General features: G+C 53.9%; 1 protein-coding gene across 5 annotated transcripts; it reads left to right on the plus strand.

The window, feature by feature from the left end:
• The first annotated feature begins 872 nt into the window (after window positions 1–872).
• On the plus strand, window positions 873–19,076 carry FOXRED2 (FAD dependent oxidoreductase domain containing 2). 5 transcript variants are annotated; one of them, XR_015253331.1, is made up of 9 exons: window positions 875–2,092; window positions 3,303–3,554; window positions 3,685–3,948; window positions 4,887–5,053; window positions 8,197–8,362; window positions 9,641–9,882; window positions 11,753–11,923; window positions 12,344–12,449; window positions 15,873–15,976. XR_015253331.1 is itself a non-coding variant. In XM_086712370.1 (8 exons), the coding sequence occupies exons 1-8, from the start codon at window positions 1,545–1,547 to the stop codon at window positions 18,736–18,738; spliced, it is 1,947 nt and encodes a 648-aa protein (XP_086568496.1). In that variant the 5' UTR covers window positions 874–1,544; the 3' UTR covers window positions 18,739–19,071. The 5 variants fall into 5 exon arrangements, 4 of the variants coding, with proteins under 4 accessions (XP_086568497.1, XP_086568496.1, XP_086568498.1 ...); XM_086712370.1 differs by lacking the exons at window positions 12,344–12,449; window positions 15,873–15,976 and adding an exon at window positions 18,602–19,071 and having other exon boundaries at window positions 874–2,092; XM_025926831.2 differs by lacking the exon at window positions 12,344–12,449 and having other exon boundaries at window positions 15,873–17,056.
• Window positions 19,077–21,548: the final 2,472 nt, after the last annotated feature.

Raw genomic sequence — 21,548 nt, forward strand, 5'->3', positions numbered from 1 at the left:
CCCCGTCTCACCGAACTGCTTAACGCCCCCTTGAAGGTTTCTGTATTCTCAAAACTGCCTATGTTCTGCCCGGTAAATCTAATGCAGGATCCACATTCCACCTCAGCAAAGCCAACCTCCATCAGCCAGTTCACCCGAAAAGCGGTTCTCCATCATCGGCCATCCGCGTTGCGTGCTTCAGCCACACCCAGTTGCAGTGAATTAGCAGTGGATTTGCGTCTATACTGGCCTATCACAGGCCCCTTTGTTTACAACATTACCAAGAACACAACACATGACTCATGAATTAGAAACCTTTTGGAAAGAGCTCATAATTTGGAGTAAAAGGGGAGGGGTGAATTCCAGGTTCCACCGAACTGGGTGGTCTCAAGCAAATCGCTCCTAAACTTCCATTTTGGCCAGTGGCTACACAATGTAGGAAACAGAATCGCCTGCTTATCCGGGTTGGTGGGACAGTCAGCCAATCACGGATGTTACTTTGCAAACAACAGACTAAATCCCTGTAGCAAACACCTGTTAATTTCTTTTTTCTGTCCTGACTTCACTAACCTGGCTTCCAGACTCCCCAAACTGGGTAGCCAACAAGTCTTTAGCGACGTTAATAGCAGAGTGTAAGAACTGGGTTTATCTCCAAAAGTCACCTGCCCCTGTGCCTCACCTACACGTGGAGACGTACAGCTTTAAAACGAGAGCCCGGCGCCCCAAGAGCGCCGCGATCCCCAGCGCCACCAGCCTCAGGCGGCCCAGCCCGCTGGCAGCACGTGCGCGGCCGGGAGCCCGCGGCCCCCCCGCCCGTCCCGGCGTGCTGCGCGCCGCGCACGTGACCCCCGCCCTCTGCCATTGGCCGGGCGGGAGGGGCGGGGCCGCCGAGGCGCCCGCGGGCAGAGCGCGGCCCCAGTCGACTGCGGGCTGCCTCCCGTGCGGCTGGGACGTTCGCGCTCCGTGCAGGGAAGTGGGTGCTGCAGACGTGGGCACGGCGCACGCGTGGGGAGCGGCCCCCGGGGAGCCCGCGCCGGCAGGACTGAGGCCTAGCGCCGCGTGGCGACAGGTGTTCTGGGGCATCCCTGTCACGTGACCGGGGTGCCCGGCGCGCCCAGCACCTGGAGGGGGCGGGGCTCGTGCAGGCCACACCTCCTCCGGTCCAGGACCTGAGGACGGGGGCGTGGCCAAAGAGGCGTACCTCGAGGGTCTCAGCTGGGGAGGGCCGGGGAAGGGTGCTGGGCACCCTCAAATTAGGGGAGGAATGGGGGAACACCCGCCCTCGTACTACTATGGCAATAAGAAAGAGGGTGGCGCCCCTGGGAACCGAGGCCCTGGAGGAGATGGAGGCGTTAGGGATGCCTGGGGGGAGCCCCAGATTCGAGCTTGAAAGGATGAAGGCAGGCAAATGAGCTCAGAGGGCCTTGGGGTGTGGTCCTGGCCCGACTTCAGATTGCGGTGGGCGAGCCCCTGCCCCTCTCTCGGTCCCCAGCCCTTCGCCCATCTCCCCGGTCCTGGAGGGACCAACCAGGGTGCAAGACCCCACATCCCTGGTCTGCCACAGGATGAGCCTCTTGGCCGCGGCCGGGCTGTGGGGCCCGCCCGGGCTGCTCCTGACCTTCGCCCTGCACCCGGCTCTGTGCTTGCGCCCAGCCCCGACCTCGGGGCCCCCGCACCGGGACTACTGCGTCCTGGGCGCCGGGCCCGCGGGCCTGCAGATGGCCTACTTCCTGCAGCGGGCCGGGAGGGACTACGCGGTGTTTGAGCGCGCCCCGCGGCCCGGCAGCTTCTTCACGCGCTACCCACGCCACCGCAAGCTCATCAGCATCAACAAGCGGCACACGGGCAAGGCCAACGCCGAGTTCAACCTCCGCCACGACTGGAACTCTCTGCTCAGCCACGACCCCCGGCTGCTCTTCAGACACTACTCCAGCGCCTACTTCCCCGATGCGGGCGACATGGTGCGCTACCTGGATGACTTCGCAGACAGGCTGGGGCTCCACGTGCTGTACAACACGACCATTGCCCACGTCACTCTGAACAAGGATCGGCAGGCCTGGAACGGCCATTACTTCATCCTGACGGACCAGATGGGCCACGCACACCGGTGCAGGTAAGGAACCTGGCCCCGGAGCCGATCTGCTGCCACCCCTTGGTTGGCGGGTAGGTTTGGAAGAAATGAGAGAATATGCGCATTTCTGCCACTCCTTGCTCCCACTGAAATCCAGTGCTAAGGGGTTCAGCTCACCCAACGTTGCCCAAATGTGTCCAAAAAAATTATGATCAAATGTGCGTGGAAGATACTTACCAGCTCTTTCCTGCAGGATTTGTCAGTGTTTAAGACCTTCGTGTTCACTGTGGCACTCTGGCACTGGGCATTCAGCATTGCCTAAACATATGTACCCACAAAGCTCTTTGGGCAGAGCATCTCCTAGAACTGGTGTTCCCCAAAATACATTGTGGGAAAAACATCCAGCAAGTGTTGGATGGGCTCGGTGGGATTTCAGGACTGAACAAGAGTGAGAGGTCCAACAGGCAGTGCCACCAGCATTCGGTGTTGGCTGGCTTTGGCTTGGGACAAAGCCCGATATTGTGTAGACAGCCCAAACTCGGGGTCACGCACCGCACTGCCCTTATTTAATCCCCGCAAGGACCCTGGCGGGGAGTTCTCTGGTCCCAGTTTTACAGATGAAGAATTGAGGCCCAGAGAAGTTGATTAACCGGCGCTGTGTCACACAGTTTATCAGCGATCCAGCTGCAGTCTGACCCAGACTGTGTCTTCCTGACCCCAAAACCTGTGTTCTTTCTGCTGTACCAGACTGCCCCCTCCCTTCCTGGCCATTAGCCTGGCACCCGGCTCCAGGCAGGTGCCCAGAGTTCAAATTCTCATGCCTTTTGCCGGAGGCCCAGCCTTGCTCCTTGCTTGTTACAGCCCCGGGGAAAGAAGGGTAGTGCCAGCTTGGACCCTTGCACCCCTGCGGGTGACAGTGGCCCTAACGGCTGTGTCCAAAATTAGGTGAACGATTCTATTTCTCACGTGTCACCTCAGGGAGTCAGGTTGATTCTCATGTCTGGGATCATCCCAGGAACATGGAAAGGAGACTGTCCGCTAGGGTGGGCTCAGCGAGGGTGGGGGTCACGTCTCTGATACTCGGGGGTGGGTCCCTAAATGGATGAAGGAATGGACGTTCTCCTGTGTTCTTTCAGGAGCCAGCAGCCTGCGCGAGGTGGGCAAGCCAGGCAGCTAATCCAAGGAATGCTTTTCACGTAGTAGTCTCACGGCTGAGAGACTAAGCCATCTTCCCTCTGTCCCCTCCCTGCAGCGTCCTTCTGGTAGCCACCGGTTTGTCGGTCCCCAACCAGGTTGACTTCCCGGGCTCCGAATACACGGAGGGATACGAGTCTGTGTCCGTGGACCCCAAGGACTTCGAGGGTCAGAATGTGCTGATCCTGGGGCGGGGGAACTCTGCCTTTGAGACAGCAGAGAACATCTTGGGTGTCACCAACTTCATCCACATGCTGAGTCGCTCCCGCGTCCGGCTGTCCTGGGCCACCCACTATGTTGGAGACCTCAGGTATGCTGCGCGGCTGCTTGTGGATCGAAAGCCCTTCCTGACCCCACCGGACCAACCACCCCTTCCTCTGAGCCTCCTTGTCCCCCGTGCGGACTCCTTTCTCTCTCTTGGCATTTCCCTTGGGCCCCAGGGCCATCAACAACGGCCTGCTGGACACCTACCAGCTGAAGTCCTTGGACGGGTTGCTGGAGTCCGACCTGACGGATCTGGCCATCGTGAAGGACCGTGAGGGCAAGTTCCGCGTCACCCTGAAGTTCTTCCTGGAGGAAGGCAACCAGAGCGCCGACGCCATCACCCTCCCCCAGGACGACAATGACAACTTCGCCATGCGCGTGGCCTACGACCGGGTCATCCGCTGCCTGGGCTGGAACTTCGACTTCTCCATTTTCGACAAGTGAGTCCAAACGGGGGAGGAGCTGGGATCACTTAGCAAATCCCTTCTGATATCTCCCCTGCGGGGGCGGGTGGGGGGGGGGGGGGAGTCACCATCCAGTGGGCCAGCGACGGCTTTCAGGACTGTGTCGTCACAGTGGATGTAGCTGCTGCCTCATCTCCCACCCAGGACATGAGCTGTCTGTCCTCACAGGGACCGAAGGCCCTGAGGCCCTCCACCGGGTAGCAGCAGCAACGGCGGGTCTTTGTCTGCGTTGTGATCTTCCACCGGAGAGAGGGGAAGATGAGCCGAGGCAGAATAAAATGGTGAATTTGCTGCAAGGTGGCTAAGGACGCAGGCACTGGTGTCGGTCTGAGATTCTCCACTTGGCAAATCTGCGGGCTCTGGGACAGTTACTTAACCGTGCTGCATCTGGTCTCTTCATCACTAAAACGAGGATCATATTTTCTCACAGGGCCACTGTGAGGATTAATCCAGAAAGTACTCGGCACATATTCTATGCTTAACAAAATGGTGGCTGCCAACGTCACTTAGGATTGTGAACTACCTTGCTTTAGACATCGCTGTCCCAGTACCTTGGCAAGGTTTGGTATTAAAGAATCCGTCCAGTGTCTCACTTTTCTCTGGCCAGAGCACGGGCGGACAAGGAGAAGCTGGAAGGCCTCAACCAGACTGCCATCCCATTAAGTCAGAGCCCAGAGCCTAAGCCTCCAGTCAGGCTTGAATCCTGGCCCCATCCCTGACCCGCCACAACTTCAACCTGAGCCTCGGTTGTCCTCGTCTGTTAAGTAGAGATAATCATACCCACCTTCCAAGGTCATGGTGTGGTTTAAATGCAACAAGGGATATAAAGCACTTAGACTTAGCGCAGGGCTGAGCGCAGCATACGTGTTTCATACACAGCAGTGATTTCTGTTAACCACACTTTCCGCTCACAGGTCCCTCCGACTGTCTTCTGGGGGTGAGTTCAGCAAGAAGTACCCGCTGGTGAAAGCTAGCTATGAGTCCAAAGGAAGCCGGGGTCTCTTTGTCCTGGGTACCGCCAGCCACTCGGTGGATTACCGGAAATCGGCCGGGGGCTTCATTCATGGATTCCGATACACAGGTGAGCCCGGCAGAGAGAATAAACCCCAGGGTTTATAAACATACTCCTGATTTCCAGCAGCCTCGATGAGATTGCTTATCAGTAGTCGATAGGTCGATCTGTCCGGGACAGATGGCAGCATGTTTTTGTGGTCTGAGTAATTTGTCTAGGAAAGTGTCAGATAAGGTATGAAAGTTAAGTACATTGGGAGTTGGCAAGTTACATGCTTGAATCCCATGCCAGCGAGGTACCAGGTATTGGCAAGAAGGCCAAGCTTGGGGGGTGCTGATGTGGGTTCCTCCCCCGCTGGGTGGTCTGAGAGGTGAGGCTTTATGACCTCTCTAGAAGCCTCATCTGGACGGCCTGACATCAGAGATGTAATCGAGGTGAACCTTCCGCCCTCGGGGCTGTTGTAAGGACTAAATAAGGCAATACCCGGGGACCTGTAGCTATGAAGCATTACACACAGATTCTCTGGGTACCAACAAATTTCAGTCAAAATTGCGGTCGAATTAAATCAGTCGTGAGAGTATAAATCTTCTGCACCTCAGGCGGGCTATTGGATGGGTACTTGGTTGCATGGTGAGTGTTATGTGGACCAGTTGACTTTGCCATAGTCACCACAAGGCTTCCCGCATCCTGGCATTTCCGTGTTTAATTTGATGACTCCTAGTGGCTTAATGTTCAATTTTGCATTTGACTATCCTTCCTGTTTGGCAGGGAAAAATAACCATGTTTGATTTCCAGACAATGTGTTTTATGGCCCACGGGTGATGGGTGCTGTCGGAGAAGGAAACCAGAGAGAGTGTTTCCCGTCTATAAGCCAAAATATCCACAGATCGAATACAAACACACACACCCAGAAGGAGAAGCATCTGTCCCTTTAGCTGTGTCTCCCCGATAAGAAATCCTTGGGGCGCCTGGGTGGCTCAGTCAGTTAAGTGTCCGACTTCGGCTCAGGTCATGATCTCACTTTGGCTCAGGTCCTGATCTCACGGTCTGTGGGTTCGAGCCCTACGTCGGGCTCGGTGCTGGCAGTTCAGATCCTGAAGCCTGCTTCAGATTCTGTGTCTCCCTGTCTCTCTTCCCCTCCCCTGCTCGCTTTCTTTCTCTGTGTCAAAAATGAACGTTACGGGACGCCTGGGTGGCGCAGTCGGTTAAGCGTCCGACTTCAGCCAGGTCACGATCTCGCGGTCCGTGAGTTCGAGCCCCGCGTCGGGCTCTGGGCTGAAGGCTCGGAGCCTGGAGCCTGTTTCCGATTCTGTGTCTCCCTCTCTCTCTGCCCTCGCCCGTTCATGCTCTGTCTCTCTCTGTCCCAAAAATAAATAAACGTTGAAAAAAAAATTAATTAAAAAAAATAATAAACGTTAAAAAAAATTTTCTTACAGAAAAAAAAACCTTCATCATTGTTCCCATGCATGTTACCCTCCCTGCACCTGCTCTCCTGACAGATCCTGCCCACCCCCACCTCCTTCCTTCGGTCCCCTGACCTTTCCCCAGCTCACATAGTTAATCCTCACGGCACCGCTGTTATTTCTGCACCATTTTTCCAGATAAGGAAACTGGGGCACAGAGAACTTAAGTAACTTGCCCAGAGTCACCGAGCCAGTTGGCAGAAGGGTAATACGAATGCACACGTGTCTGATTCTAAAGCTCACAGCCGACCACGAAGCTCCAGGCAAATGGGAAGCAGTCCTGGGTTGCTGTGTGGTCACTACTACCGGCTGAGGATCCTGCTGGGGGAGGGGTGACGTGGCCCACACATCCTGCTCAGACCCGAGAAACGGGTCCCACGGGAGACCAGAAGCAAACAGTAAGGCAGAGGAAAGCAACAGAAGATAAAATGTGAACGGCACAGACCAATACCACACGGAAGGACAGGCCAGACGCCCGGCCCGGCCCCCTCCTGTATCTCTTCCAGCTGCCTGCCAAAACACCCTTTCTGTAAACAAAAAAATCTTCTCTTTCCCCTGCTTACAGCTTAAGCCGCTCTTAGTGGCTCCCCTCCTCCCCCAGGGAAGGCTCCAGCTCCTTGGCATGCCGCACCAAGCTTTGCCAGGCCCCTGCCAGCTCACCTTTCCAGCCTGGTCCCTTGCCTGCTTTTCAGAACGTGCCAGGCTCTCCCAAGATTGGGGCACCCTCCCCAGACCCCACTGGCTGCGCGGTTCCTCGACCTTGTGCAAAACTCAGCTTAGCCATCGTTTCCTCCAGAGTCGGGTATCTGGGGAGGCCGGACAGCCTCTCCCGTGACTGTTGGCCAGCTGAGTCTCCCGTCACGCGAGTGGTCTGTCTGTGTTCTTGCCTTTCTCGGATTTGGATATCGTGTTGATGTGTTTTGGAAGAGCAAGCCCGATCCCACAACTGCACGGCAGCCCCAGATACGCGGCAGAACATCTCCCTGTCATTTCAGACAGCTGTCACTGTGCTGTCCTTCCATCAGTAGAATTTAGGGACAGCTTGGATTTAGACTCTGGAGGACGGGAGGCACTGAAAGGTTTCCCAGCTGGGAGTCTCTGAGGGGAACAAAACCCCGGGAAGGGGAGCGGGGTCAGAGGGAGGCTCAGGGTCCGGGGTTGACCTAGCACCTGTGAGGGGTAGCGTGGGACATCCACGGGCAGGGGGCCTAAAGCGGGGCCGGGCCCACTCTGGCCTGGAGCCGGATCCAGCCACTCCCATCCATTCAGGTACCCACTCGGGCTGTTTTCGCGCTGGGAGTAGAACTGAGTAGTGCAGCCGACCGGGCTGTAGAGCCCAAAATACGGCCCATCTGGCCCTTGGTGGGAAACCTTGACTGACTCTGCTCCAAAGGCATGTTCTTTTTTTTTTTTTTTTTTTTAAGTTTATTTATTTTGAGAGACAGAGTAAGAACTGGGGAGGGCCAGCAAGAGAGGAGATGGAGAGAATCCCAAGCAGGCTCCAAGTTGCCAGCACGGAGCCCAGCACGGCCTTCGGACTCACAAACTGTGGGATGATGACGTGAGCCGAGGTCAACACTCGGATGCTTAACCGACTGAGCCACCCAGGCGCCCCGCCAGAGGCATTTTGGAGCCCCGCACACAAGCGTTACTGAGCCCCAAGAGGTTGACAGGGGCCGTGCATCCCTCGGGCTGGTGAAAGATGAAATCTGAAGTATGGCATGCTGTTCCTCCCTCTGGCCATTTCAGCGCGTGCCGTCCACCGCCTGCTGGAGCATCGCCACCACGGCGTCGCCTGGCCCTCCGCTGAGCACCCCGTCTCACAGCTGACGAGCTCCATCGTCCGGCGCATCAACGAGGCTTCTGGGCTCTACCAGATGTTCGGCGTGCTGGCCGATGTCGTCCTGCTGAAGGAGTGAGTAGCCCAGCTCCACCATTCACAGGTCGGAGCTCTTCTCTGCCTGTCCCCGGCATGGAGTGGCCCAGTGGTGCCCTCCTAAGTGAAGCCTTCAGGGCGCGGGGGCGGGGTGGGGGGCGGAAATCAACGAAATCAACACCACAAGCTCGACAGACAGACAGACGGACCCGGGTGTGCCTCCCAGCTCTGCCGCTTTCTGCCTGTGTGACCTTGGGCAAGTCACTTAGCCTCTCTGAGCCTTTCCCGCATCTGCGGAACGGGGATAATAACCCTTACGTTGCAGGCAGGAGTAAAGGCAACTGGTAGACCGCACTTGGCACTGAGCAGATGAGCAGTAAACCGCAGCGATGCGGATGAAGGGTCTCCCTCAGGCCAGGACCGTGTTGTCTCCTTATCGGTTAAGTGACAGGTGGCAGATCACAGACGACACACGGCAGAGCAGGGACGGAGGAGGGTGCTCAGAGGACAGGTCAGACGCAGGGGGCATCTCTCAGAGGGAGCAGCCTGACCCAAAGCCAGGGAAGGCGACAGCTCGCCAAGTTCAAGGACACACGAGGAATTCGCCTGTGCTCAGCACAAGACACCCCGCACCCTGACTCCTCTCTTCCATATTCACTCTCCACACTCCGACCCGCCCCACACCCCGTAAGCGCTGCCTTCAAATTCTGTCAGGAATCTGACCACCCCTCACCCACCCCGGTGGCACCGCCTTGGTCCAGCCCCCCAGCATCTCTCACCTGAACCACCTACGGCCTCGCACCTCTGCCCATGGTCTGCTTTCAACACAGCGGCCGGGCGGTCCTCTTAAAACCCGAGTCACACACGTTCATCTCTGCACAGCACTCTCCAGGGGCCGGTGGCCTTCCCTTCTCAGGGAGAAAGCGAGTGGGAGAACCCACGTGAAACCGAGCGTTCCCGTCATGGCACCCACAAGCTCTCCTCGACCTGCCCCCAGCCCTTCTCCTGCCCCTCTGCTCGAGGCCAGCCTGCCTCCCGTCCCTCGAAGACACCCAGGCTCCCTCCCGGGGCTTTTCCGTGACTGGCCTCTCAGCCCGGGTCACCCTTTCCCCAGATACCTTTCAGGTGTTACTCAGAGTTTTCTGGAACCTGTCTCCCGTGTAAGTCGGGGTTCAGCTGTGATAGTAAGGCTCAAGTGAGGTGTGTGCAGAACAATCGGAGCCCGTAGACAATTGCACGAGAGGCACACGCGCGCGCCCACCCCACCTCTGCCGCGGCACTGAGGGTCTTGGCCACCCGCACTGCCCTTATCCCCAGGAACGCCACGGCGTTTGAGTACCTGGAGGAGCTCCCCGTGCAGATGCTGGCCCAGCTGGAGACCATCACAGGAAGGAGGGCCAGGCACGGGCTCTTCGTCATCAACATGGAGTATGGCAGAAATTTCTCTGGGCCCGACAAGGACGTCTTCTTTCATGACCGGTCCGTGGGGCACACGGAAGACGCGTGGCAGTCCAACTTCCTCCACCCCGTCATCTACTACTACAGGCACCTCCCCACTGGTGAGCCAGACCTCTGCTGTCCCCCGACACCGCTCGGCCCCCGCTGCCCGTTACCTTGTCACCACTAAGCCCTCACACAACACTTTCAGCTGACAGGAGGACAGGGGGCGGGGAGGGCACTGGGGACTCCGCCCACAGAGCAAACGAGGCACAGGGTCCACGAATGAGAAACGACGTTCCCAGGTTCTGGCGCGTACCGTGACCTGGGCAGGCCACACGTGGAGTGTCGTGATCTCCTCCAGGCGCCACGGTCTTGCTCTGTGTCTCCAAGGGAGGCTGAGCGTGGAGGGGGAGGGGACCTGGAGACTGACTCTCAGAGGGCGCAGGGAAAGGAGCTGGACGTGATTAGCACAGGCGTGCAGCATAAAAAGCGCGGAAAAGCCGGGCAGCGTTCCTAGGCTGCCCTTTCCTTGCTGTGTGGCCTTGGACCGTTACCTACACTCTCTGAGCCTCCGCTTCCTCATTTGTAAAGTGGGGCTAACAATAGAATTGTGTGAAGATAAACGAGATTAAAAAAAAAAAACAAAAAACACAGAATGTGGGGCACCCGGCTGGCTCACTCAGTAGAGCATCCGACTCTTGATCTTGAGGTTGTGAGTTCAAGCCCCCCCACTGAGCGTAGAGATTACTTAAAAATAAAATAGGGGCGCTTGGGTGTCTCAGTCGGTTAAGCGTCCGACTTCGGTTCAGGCCAATGATCTCACACCTCATGAGTTCGAGCCCTGTGTCGGGCTCTGTGCTGACAGCTCAGAGCCTGGAGCCTGTTTCAGATTCTGTGTCTGTCTCAATCTCTCGCTCTCTCTTACTCTCTCACTCTCTCTACCCCTCCCCTGCCCACGCTTTGTCTCTCTCTCAAAAATAAACATTAAAAAAAATTTTTTTTAAACAAAGTCTTGGGGCACCCAAGTGGCTCAGTCAGTTAAGCATCCGACTTCAGGTCAGGTCATGATCCCACAGTTCATGGGTTCAGTCCCTGCATCGGGCTCTGTGCTGACAGCTCAAAGCCTGGAGCCTGCTTCCGATTCTGTGTGTGTGTGTGTGTGTGTGTGTGTGTGTGTGTCTCTCTCTGCCTGCCCCTCCCCTGCTCATGCTCTGTCTCTCTGTCTCTCTCAAAAATAAGTAAATGTAAAAACAAAAATTTTTTTTTAATAAGATAAAGTCTTTAAAACAAAAACTGAAAACACAGAATGTCAGCACGGTGCTTGGCACAGAGTAGCTACCAACAGATGAACTCCCCTCCCCGCTGGGGAATGTGATTCCTGCTCCGGAAACTAAAGAGCTGTCCCTGGGAAGAGGTATTCTAAAAACAGGCAGAGGTAGTATCAGCAGGTCAAAGTGACAGGAGCGCAGGCTTCTATTCAGAATCAGGAGTGACTCCTACTCAAAGCTGTCCAGCAGTGGAATGGGTCGCCCCCGGACATCGAGTTTCCCAGTACGAGGATGGTCGAGTTGCGACTTAATGGCCGTCTGCCCGGGACACCACTGAAGGGAGTCCACACCAGGTGGGAAGCTGGACTAGATGAGCCCCCAGACCCTTTTCGCGGGGCTCCGAGTCTCCTCAGAGAGCAGTTCTGAAGCAATCACCGTGGCCCTCAGTCCATGCGCGTCTTAGAAAAACACCAAGTGCAAGTAATTAGTCTTGGTTCCGCTTTCCGATACCACAAGGAACAGATCCAGTCCCTCCCTCGTGCCAACCTTGCAAACACAGAGATGGCTGTTGAACAGGCCGGCCACTGCCCAGCGCAGAGTGTGGCCGGCGAGCCGAGCGTGAGGGAGCGCGGCAAGCACCTGGGATGTGTGGGAACCACGCTGTCAGCTCCAGGATGGGAGCCTGCCGGGCCCTGACCCGTCTCCCCTCTCGTCCCCACAGAGCAGGAGGTGAGGTTCCGCCCTGCCGACTGGGCCCTGCCTCGGCCCACAGCCATCCACCACATCGTGGAAGATTTCTTGACGGACTGGACCGCCCCGGTGGGGCACATCTTACCTCTGAGGCGCTTCCTGGAGAACTGTTTGGACACCGATCTGCGAAGCTTCTATGCAGGTAACTTAAGTTCCTAGAAGGACAGAGTCAGTGAGCTGGAGGTTGAAAGAAGACCAGGTAGATCCGTTTCCCCTGAGGTTTCAGGATTCACATCTAGAAATCTAAACTTGAGAATTCGGTTATCCACGGCATAGACTAGATGTCTGCAGAAATCTCTCCCAGGACAGCACACCTGAAGTTGCTGAATTGAATGTCATTTTTGTTTAATTTTTTTTCATTTTATTTATTTTAGAGAGAGAGAAAGCTGGGGAGAGGGGGAGAGGGGCAGAGGGAGGGAGAAAGAGCAAGAGAGAATCCCAAGCAGGCTCTGTGCTCAGTGTGGAACCCGATGCGGGGCTCGATCCCATGACCTTGGGATCATGACCTGAGCTGAAATCAAGAGACGCTCAACTGACTGAGCCCCAAATGTCACTTTTAAAGAACCGGCAGGAAAAAAAGGGAAGTCTCCAGAGGCCGGATGCTAGGAAAAGCATAAGGCCATTGCTGGTCATGGTCTGTCACCAATCATCAGTAGCCTAGAGCCCGGGTAACTGACAGCACTTGCGGGTGGGAAGGTAAAGCAGCAGGGTAGGAGGTCTGTTTAGAGACTCTCACATAAGCTTGGATCTCAGTGGATCCACTAGGAGGCACAAAACACTCCCAAGAGAAGATGATGGAGAACTCATGCTTTTGGGCTCTGTGTAGAGTAAGGAAGAATCTCTCCTGAGAATTTTTTTTTTTTTAATTTTTTTTTTAAATGTTTTATTTATTTTTGACAGAGAGAGACAAGAGCATGAGCGGGGGAGGGTCAGAGAGAGAGGGAGACACAGAATCCGAAGCAGGCTCCAGGCTCTGAGCTGTCAGCACAGAGCCTGATGCGGGGCTCAAACTCACGGACCGTGAGATCATGACCTGAGCCGAAGTCGGACGCTCAACCGACTGAGCCACGCAGGCACCCCTCTCCTGAGAGTTTCTAACCCCTAAGCCTCGCTCATGTGAGTTTGGGGCCAAACTTCACACCATCAGTGTGCAAAAATCACAGAAGTAAATGCAAGTCTTCTGTGAAGAAACACACTTTAAAACTAGGGCTCAAAAAAACATTCCCACAGATGAAGCTCCAGGTTAAGGTGAACCCGTGTCCCTCCCCCACCAAGCAAAAAGCACTTAACATATAAGGACACAAATATGTGACACGAGGGAGCGTCAGTAGAAAAAACAAACTGTGGGATCAAACCAAAAAAACTGTGGGAATTGGAAGAGTTACAAACAGAGGAGACAAAGTCTGTCTAAAATATGTAAGAAAAATGGAGCGCCTGGGTGGCTCAGTCAGTTAAGCATCTGACTCTTGATTTCAGCTCAGGTCGTGATCTCACAGTTGGGGAGTTTGAGCCCCAAGTCAGACTCTGCACTGGCAGTGTGGAGCCTGCTTGGGACTCTCTCTGTCTCTCTCTGCCCCTCCCCTGTTTATGCATGTGCACTCACTCGCACCCTCTCAAAATAGATAAACTTTAAGATAAATTTTAAAAAATTAAACATATAAGGAAACAAACAGATTCTTAAAAATATAATTGACTTGGGGCGCCTGGGTGGCGCAGTCGGTTAAGCGTCCGACTTCAGCCAGGTCACGATCTCGCGGTCCGTGAGTTCGAGCCCCGCGTCAGGCTCTGGGCTGATGGCTCAGAGCCTGGAGCCTGTTTCCGATTCTGTGTCTCCCTCTCTCTCTGCCCCTCCCCCGTTCATGCTCTGTCTCACTCTGTCCCAAAAATAAAATAAAACATTGAAAAAAAAAAATAAAAAAAAAAAAATATAATTGACTGGTCAGCTTTCAGAAAGATCCAAGTAAGACTTCTGGAAGTGAAAAAAATGTGTAATTAGAAACTCAACCGAAAGATAAAGTAGCACTTTAGACAGAGGTGAAGAGAGAATTGGTGAACTGGAAGATAGCATTGACAGAAGTCTGATGATCCAGAGGGAGAACTAATTGAAACAAGCCAAATTTTTGTCTTTTTTTAAACCCCCCGAATGCCTAGGACATCCACTCTTTTGTGTTCAGCAAACATCTTTTGAACATCAGTTGTATATCAGGCACTATTGCTATCAAATCAGGTTAGAGATGGTCGGTATCCTCTCAACAGCCTCAGTCAACTTTGAAATAAAAATGCGTATATTAAGAGAGATGGCTTGGGGCGCCTGGGTGGCTTAGTCGGTTAAGCATCCAACTTCAGCTCAGGTCATGATCTCACAGTTCATGAGTTCCAGCCCCGCATTGGGCTCTGTGCTGACAGCTCAGAGCCTGGAGCCTGCTTCAGATTCTGTATCTCCCTCTCTCTCTGCCCGCCCCCCACTCACAGTCTGTCTGTCTGTCTGTCTGTCTCTCTCTCTCTCAAAAATAAACATTAAAAAAAATTTTTTTAAAGAGAGGGATGGCTTGAAACAATAGTTTAAATTCATAGTCTAAATATACGTAGATGCTCAGAGGTAATTCGTAACGCAGGGCTAAGCAGCTTTGAAGGGCTGGCATCCGCAGACTATCAACCGTGACCACACGCTTGCACGGGAAATTACGTGATACGGGTCTAAAGATCTCAGCGATCTAAAGATCTAAAGATCCCTGCCTGTTTCTCGAGGTTTCGGGAGTACACGAAGACGACCGTGCCTGTTAGGGAGTGTATCCCACCCTGGGGCACGGCCACCACAGTGCCTCTTCCGGGCCTTGCAGCCTCCTGGCTCCCACCCCCCAGATCCCGCTCAGCACTGCAAGCCACTGAGCGTCACTGCCTTCACCTTGGAAGAGTCCTCCCGCCTCGGGGCCAGCTGGCAGGGAAGCGGGCTCTCCTCCACCCCCTTAGCTGATGTGCAGCTGCTAGCTTTGGCCCCAGATTCTGCTGGGCTCCTCCGCCCCCTGGCCCCTGCAGAAGGGGTGACGTATGTCACCGGAAGGTGGTGCTTGCCAGAAGTCTGCCGCTCCGCCGTCCTCCCCTGCACCTGCGGTCTTCCCTGCTCAGGACCGTTCTCCCATGGGCCGTCCGTGCATAAGTCAGAAATAAAATAGGAAATACTATCCGTGTAGCTCCCTACAGCCTGTTCACCCATGCAAGCCTCACAACGTCCTTTGTAACGTGCCTGTTTGGGGGGGCGGGGGAGGGGGGGAGGGAGGGGGTTGTTTTTTGTTTTTGAGATGTAAGCCTCAAGACAGTTTTGGACATTTGCTCCTTCTCATCTTGTCTCTAAATCCCTGAGAAGACTGAGCCCCTATCTATTTCGTCTTTTCTGTTTTGTAAGTGAAAGTTATATAAGCGCTTAGCTAAAAGACTTCTCACTTACACCCTCGTTCCCCAGAAGGAACTGCTTCTTGCTCTTCTGGTGGTTTCTTCATATCTCTGAATCATAAACATCCACAGCTGTTTCCTGATAGAGCAGACTGGATCTGTGTGCCAACTCTCTGCTGTGGTACAGACGAGGGTTTACCAGTTTCCTCTGCCCGCCCCGCATGGTGCTTAGAACACAGTGCTTCGCACAGTGCTTTACACACGGTATGTGCCACCCAGACATTGCTGAGGTGGATAAATCCTCGCAGGCAGCTCTGAGCTCCGAATAGGACTGACCACCCAGCTCCTGGCCCCAGCCAGGCCAGCTTCTAGAAGAAAAGGCTGAGGGGTCTGCTTCAGGGTGGCCGAGCTCCCAGCTGGGGCTGGCTCCCTGCAGAGCACCATGTTGGGCCCAGACCCCTGGGAGCTGAGTCATATCTGTGGTTTTTGCTTTCCATTTGGAGCCTTGTTCTTCCAGAATGTCCGGGAAGCCTCCTATTCTTGGAACCTCGGGGAGGGACGAGATCCGTGGCTATTCAGATCGGATGGGAGGTACCCACAAAAGTGAGCTCCCAGCTCAAGGCCTGGGTGAGGCCCCGGGACGTCGGCAGCCCCTCCTCCTCTTCCATCTTATTCATTTATCTCCTTTTGCTTCTGTGTAGAGTCCTGCTTCCTGTTTGCCCTAACACACCAGAAGCTGCCTCCCTTCTGCCAGCAGGGGTACCTGAGAACGCAGGGGCTCGTGGGAACTGAGAGCCTCCGGCGGCACCGAGAGGAGCGCAGGTTCCCGCAGGGCTATGCCACCGTGGGCAGGCGCCGCGAGGACGGGGCCCAGGGGCCCGAGGGTGGCCCCCTGGCCCCAGGGCCTCCGCTGCTCCAGCCCCACGACAGCAACAAGGAAGAGTTGTGACAGCCAGCCTTCTCCCACCCAGGCCCACAGCTGCGCCTCTGTCCCACCATTGTGGTTGCCGAAGACCACTCAGATTGTCACAGTGACCAAGAGAACACGCAGGGGGTATGTCAAGGCTGAGGGAGGCCAGCCAGTGGTCTCCCCTCCGGTCTGGTGCCTGGGAGGCGGGGTCGCCTCCCACAGCCAGGCCCGTCCGCAAGTGGACTGTCCTTGAGCACCAGGCTGGCTCAGTTCTGTCCCCATCAAGCACCCAGCGGTTCCATTTCCTTCTGGTCTTCTCTTCAGATGAACCAGGATCCCGCCTGCAGATCGTGTCACAGGCGGAACTGTCCTCATCTTCCTAAGGGTTTGTGGCAGGCACTTTATAAAGCAGACGCTCTATTGTCCTCAACCATCTCAGGCAGGTGGGACTGTCACCCTTGATGAAGATATCAGCCCAGAGAGGGTAGGTGACTCCCACGAGCCCCTGTCTGGGGTGGCCCTGAAGCCTCCACCCTGCCCACCTCGCCACTGCCTCTCCCTGCCCCGGCCTCTGTTCCCAGAACCCAGGGGGGCCAGCCCAGTTTATCATCTTAGGCCCAGCCGCTGTCACCAGGCAGAGACGGGACAGCTCCTGCCAAGCCACCTTATCTAAACAGGTTTCTCCCTGAGCAGCTGTACTCAGAGCTGCGCCCGCCCCAAGACTGCACTCCCCGACTTAATCTTCAACCTCTGCGTTCTCTTCTCTTCCCTCCTGCTCGGCACCATGCCCTTGCCCTCTGGCATCCCAAACAACGCTCTGCCTCTGGCCTGCCCGAGCACGTTTTGTAAAACTGTCACCATGCTATCTTTCAGAGAGGATTCTTTCCGAGGTGATTCACCTGCTGTTTGTATGGAGCCTGGCTCAGCAAGGAGGCATTTCCAACTGCATTTGTACAATAACAACAATGCGATTACTTTCTGGTTCTCTTACCTCTTCTCGCTCTTCTTCCTCCCCAGAAGTCTGCTCCCTTCCTACACTCCTGTCAGGCATTTTCGTCCCATTTAGGAGTAGATCATGGAAAGGAAAGCATTTGTACATAAAATAATCATGGTGATTTTTCAAAGCTCAGGACCCTAAATGATTGCTTCTTCACTGGTTCTTACTGTCCACGTATGTGTTCAGAATTCAAGGGACACAGGCTTTCTGGATCCAGGGCCCTTTTCTGGGAACATCCTCTTCCTCCCTCAGCCTCCGCCCCCGGGCCCGCTGCTTGTCTGCAGACCCCTCTCCCTCCAGTCGTGCAGTTACAGTAGTGACACTCAGCAGTCTGAGCCTGGAGGGGAGGTACTTCCTTGGGGCGATACTTGGCATCATTTGTCCAGGGCTGAGCCATCTAAGGATCTCTGTCTAACCCCAGGGGGCATGGTTCGCCATAGTTCATACAAATTACATGTAAACCAGATACGGGGCCCGTCAGCCTGGCTGCCCTTTTCCAAAACGTTTTGTAAAACAAATCCTTGAATTCAGACTGTCCTGTAAGGTCACACACATCACACACCTAACCAGTTACCAACGGCGGCTAAGCTCCTTGTGCCAATAAAAGTTCAAGGTGCTTCAACAAATAATTCGCTGACGCCTGTGTGACATCTGCTCTCTCCCATCATCCGCCAGATCGTGAATTCCATCAGAATTTCAGCCAGCCTTGTTTGTGTTTCATAAGACATGGTTTCATGGGTTAGCTGATTAGAGATGCCTTCCCTGGTATTTTCCTTGTAAAACTGATAAGTAATTTGGAAAATAAAATAGGGGCGCCTGGGTGGCTCAGTCGGTTGGGCGGCCAACTTCGGCTCCAGTCATGATCTCGCAGTTCGTGAGTTCTAGCCCCGTGTTGGGCTCTGTGCTGACAGCTCGGAGCCTGGAGCCTGCTTCGGATTCTGTGTCTCCCTCTCTCTCTGACCCTCCCCCGTTCATGCTGTCTCTGTCTCAAAAATAAATGTTAAAAAAAATTTTTTTTAAAGGAAAGAAATCTCATTTCAAACCCCTAGTTCATGCTATACTTCGAAATTAATTCCTGAGGAATTTTTTAAAAGCCATACAGAAATTGGGGGCACCTGGGTGGCTCATTTGGTTAAGTATCCAAGTCCGGCTCAGGTCATGATCTCACGGTTCGTGGGTTCGAGCCCCGCATCGGGCTCTGTGCTGACGGCTCAGAGCCTGGAGCCTGCTTCAGATTCTGCCTCTGTCTCCCTCTGCCCCTACCCCACTCACATACTGTTTCTCTCTTTCAAAAATAAAGACAAAAGACAAAAAAAAAGCCACACAAAAACTGGAGGTGGAGAAGCGGTGCTATCACAAAAGAAAGGACTGTCCCAGGTTTAGAAGCCATGAAATGATTCCCCAGAGGAAAAGGTTTTACGTTTCCAGCCCATAGTTAAGTTTCTTAAATTCCACTTAGTTAACATATAGTGTAATATTAGTTTCAGGTGAAATTTCTTTTTTCTTTTTTTTTCTTTCTTAAGTAATCCCTACACCCAATGGGGGGCTCAAACTCACAACCCCAAGATCAAGCGTCCTACTCTCCACCAACCAAGACAGCCAGCCACCCCCACCCCAGCCATATTTCATTAATGCGACTCAAAGGGGTAGAGGCGCCTGAGTGGCTCCAGTCAGTTAAGCATCCCGACTCCTAATCTCGGCTCACGTCCTGATCTCACAGTTTGTGAGTTCAAGCCCCGAGTTGGGCTCTGTGCCAGTGAGAAAAAGGACTAGTCAAGCAAACTATGGACATTCACCCAACAAAATACTACGCGGCTCTCAAAAACGCCCAGAGGTGAAGACCGTGTGGTAAAGATACACGTGTGACAAAGTCCAGCGAAAAGAAGCAGGACATGAAATTATAGTTGTGAACTACTTGGATCTATATAAAACTAGAAAGCCACCCACAGGGGAGACTCTGGCAAGGACAGATCACAAAATGTCAACAGTAGTGGTATTAGGCTTGTGGAGGCTTTTTTTTTTTCCCTTTCTCTTTTGTCCAAATTTGTGGTTACGCTCTATAGTGAAATAAATACTTTCTTTCTTTTTAATCATCTATGGGGGGATGCCTGAGTGGCTCAGTTGGTTAAGCAGCCGGCTCTCGATTTCAGCGCAGGTCGCCATTTCACGGGTCACGGGATTGAGCCCCGCGTTGGGTTCTGAGCTGGCAATGCAGAGCCTGCCTGGGATTCTCTCTCACGCTCTCTCTCTCGAACATTTTTTTAAAAATAAAAAATCGGGGCGCCTGGGTGGCGCAGTCGGTTAAGCGTCCGACTTCAGCCAGGTCACGATCTCGCGGTCCGTGAGTTCGAGCCCCGCGTCGGGCTCTGGGCTGATGGCTCAGAGCCTGGAGCCTGTTTCCGATTCTGTGTCTCCCTCTCTCTCTGCCCCTCCCCCGTTCATGCTCTGTCTCTCTCTGTCCCAAAAATAAATAAACGTTGAAAAAAAATTTTAAAAAAAAAATAAAAATAAAAATAAAAAATCATCTCTGCTTTTGGGATTTAAAATTGCTAGGGGTGAGAGGATGGGGGGGGGGTGGTGACCCTCCCAGGGGACATGCTCTGCCCCTGGTCCCGGGGGTGCCCATGGTTTTATCCCTCTCCCAAGTTGAAAAGCCCCTGCACCCAGTGTCAAGGGACTAGACATGCCCAGTCTAGAGAAGGGAATTTTAAGTGATGTGTATTCCTGTCCTTCAGTATTTGGACTGACTGACCCAGCACAAGAGAGGAGATCTCTGGCAGCATCCTCCCTCCCCAAGTGATAGAAAAGGAAAGAGAAAAATCCTCGTTTTCTTGTGGAGGTTCCCTGGGTGTAATCTCCAATCCACTGTAGAGCCCCCAAGTCCTTTGGTCTGATGAAAGTGAGGGCGTAGCCAATTGAGTCACCAAGACGTGACTTTGTCTGCTAAACCAATTCCAACTTCTAGTCATTTATTTTTTTTTTAATTTTTTTTTCAACGTTTTTTATTTATTTTTGGGACAGAGAGAGACAGAGCATGAACGGGGGAGGGGCAGAGAGAGAGGGAGACACAGAATCAGAAACAGGCTCCAGGCTCTGAGCCATCAGCCCAGAGCCCAACGCGGGGCTCGAACTCACGGACTGCGAGATCGTGACCTGGCTGAAGTCGGCCGCTTAACCGACTGCGCCACCCAGGCGCCCCCCCTAGTCATTTATTGAGTACTGACTGCGTCCCCAAAACTGTGCCGTGGTGGTTTCAAAGACAGTTTCACAAACTCTTTGATACATCCTCAGAGAGATGGACTAATTCCCCTCCTGCTGAGTGTGAGTGGAACTGAGTGATTCACTTCCAGCAAATAGAGCAGAGGTGACAGGACGTTGGGACACCTGGGTGGCTCAGTCGGTTAAGCCTCCGACTCTTGATCTTGGCCCAGGTCATGATCTCTGGGTTCATGAGGCCGAGCCCAGCATCGGACTCTGCAATGATAGCTCGGGGCCTGCTTGGGATTCTCTCTCTGCCCCTCCCCTGCTCATGCCCTCGCTCTTTCTCTCTCTCTCTCTCTCAAAATAAATACATTTAGAAAAAGAAGTGACAGGATGTAATTTTCAAGGTTACGTTATAAAAAGACTGTAGCATTCACCTACCAAGAGACTGTTTTCTTTCTTTCTCTCTCTCTCTCTCTCTCTCTCTCTCTCTCTCTCTCTCTGTTTCATCACTTGCTCAGGTTATAAAAAGACTAGAGCATTCACCCACCAAGAGGCTGTTCTCTCTCTCCCTCTCGAGTCACTGGCTCAGGCCATCCAGGCACGGATGGAGAGGTCCACGTAAGGAACTGAGATCTGCCAAGAGCCATGTGCGTAAGCCTAGCAGACCTACTCCCACCCAGCCCTTGGATGACCACAGTGCTGGCCACCACCTTGAACGCAGCCTCATGAGACACCCTGAGTCAGAACCCCCCACCTAAACCACTCCCAGATTCCTGACCCACAGAAACTTTGACGTAATGCCGGTTGTTTTAAGCTGCTAAGTTTTTGTGGGGGGTTTTGTGAGGGGGGCGTTTTGTTACACAGCGATAGATAACTAACACATGCACTAACCAGCTTTTACCTGCGTTAACTGTTGCCACAACCCTAAGGGGTAGATATTCCTATCCTAGCCTCCATTCTCAGGCTGAGAACAATTACACAGGTGATTTGCTTCGAAAATCCACCTCCTTCCAGCCGTCCTCTAAATATTAAGTCATGAAAGCAGCCATCTCATCACCTGTGGGCTTCCTTCTCATGAACACTGGGTGGCAAGACATTAAGAGAGCAAACAATCCTTCAAACCTAAGACACGGTGAAGGGTGTGTGGTCCCACAGGATGGCAGAGAAGTGTCAAAGTGCCAGTTACACAAAACATACCCTCGAAAACAGTATTCAGCCACTCCATCAACCAGACGTCCCGTGATACAGGCGGGGCGGGATGGTTCA

Source organism: Puma concolor, chromosome B4 (genome assembly GCF_028749965.1).
Source record: "Puma concolor isolate L17-30 chromosome B4, mPumCon1.1.hap2, whole genome shotgun sequence".
Classification (NCBI taxonomy): Eukaryota; Metazoa; Chordata; class Mammalia; order Carnivora; family Felidae; genus Puma; species Puma concolor.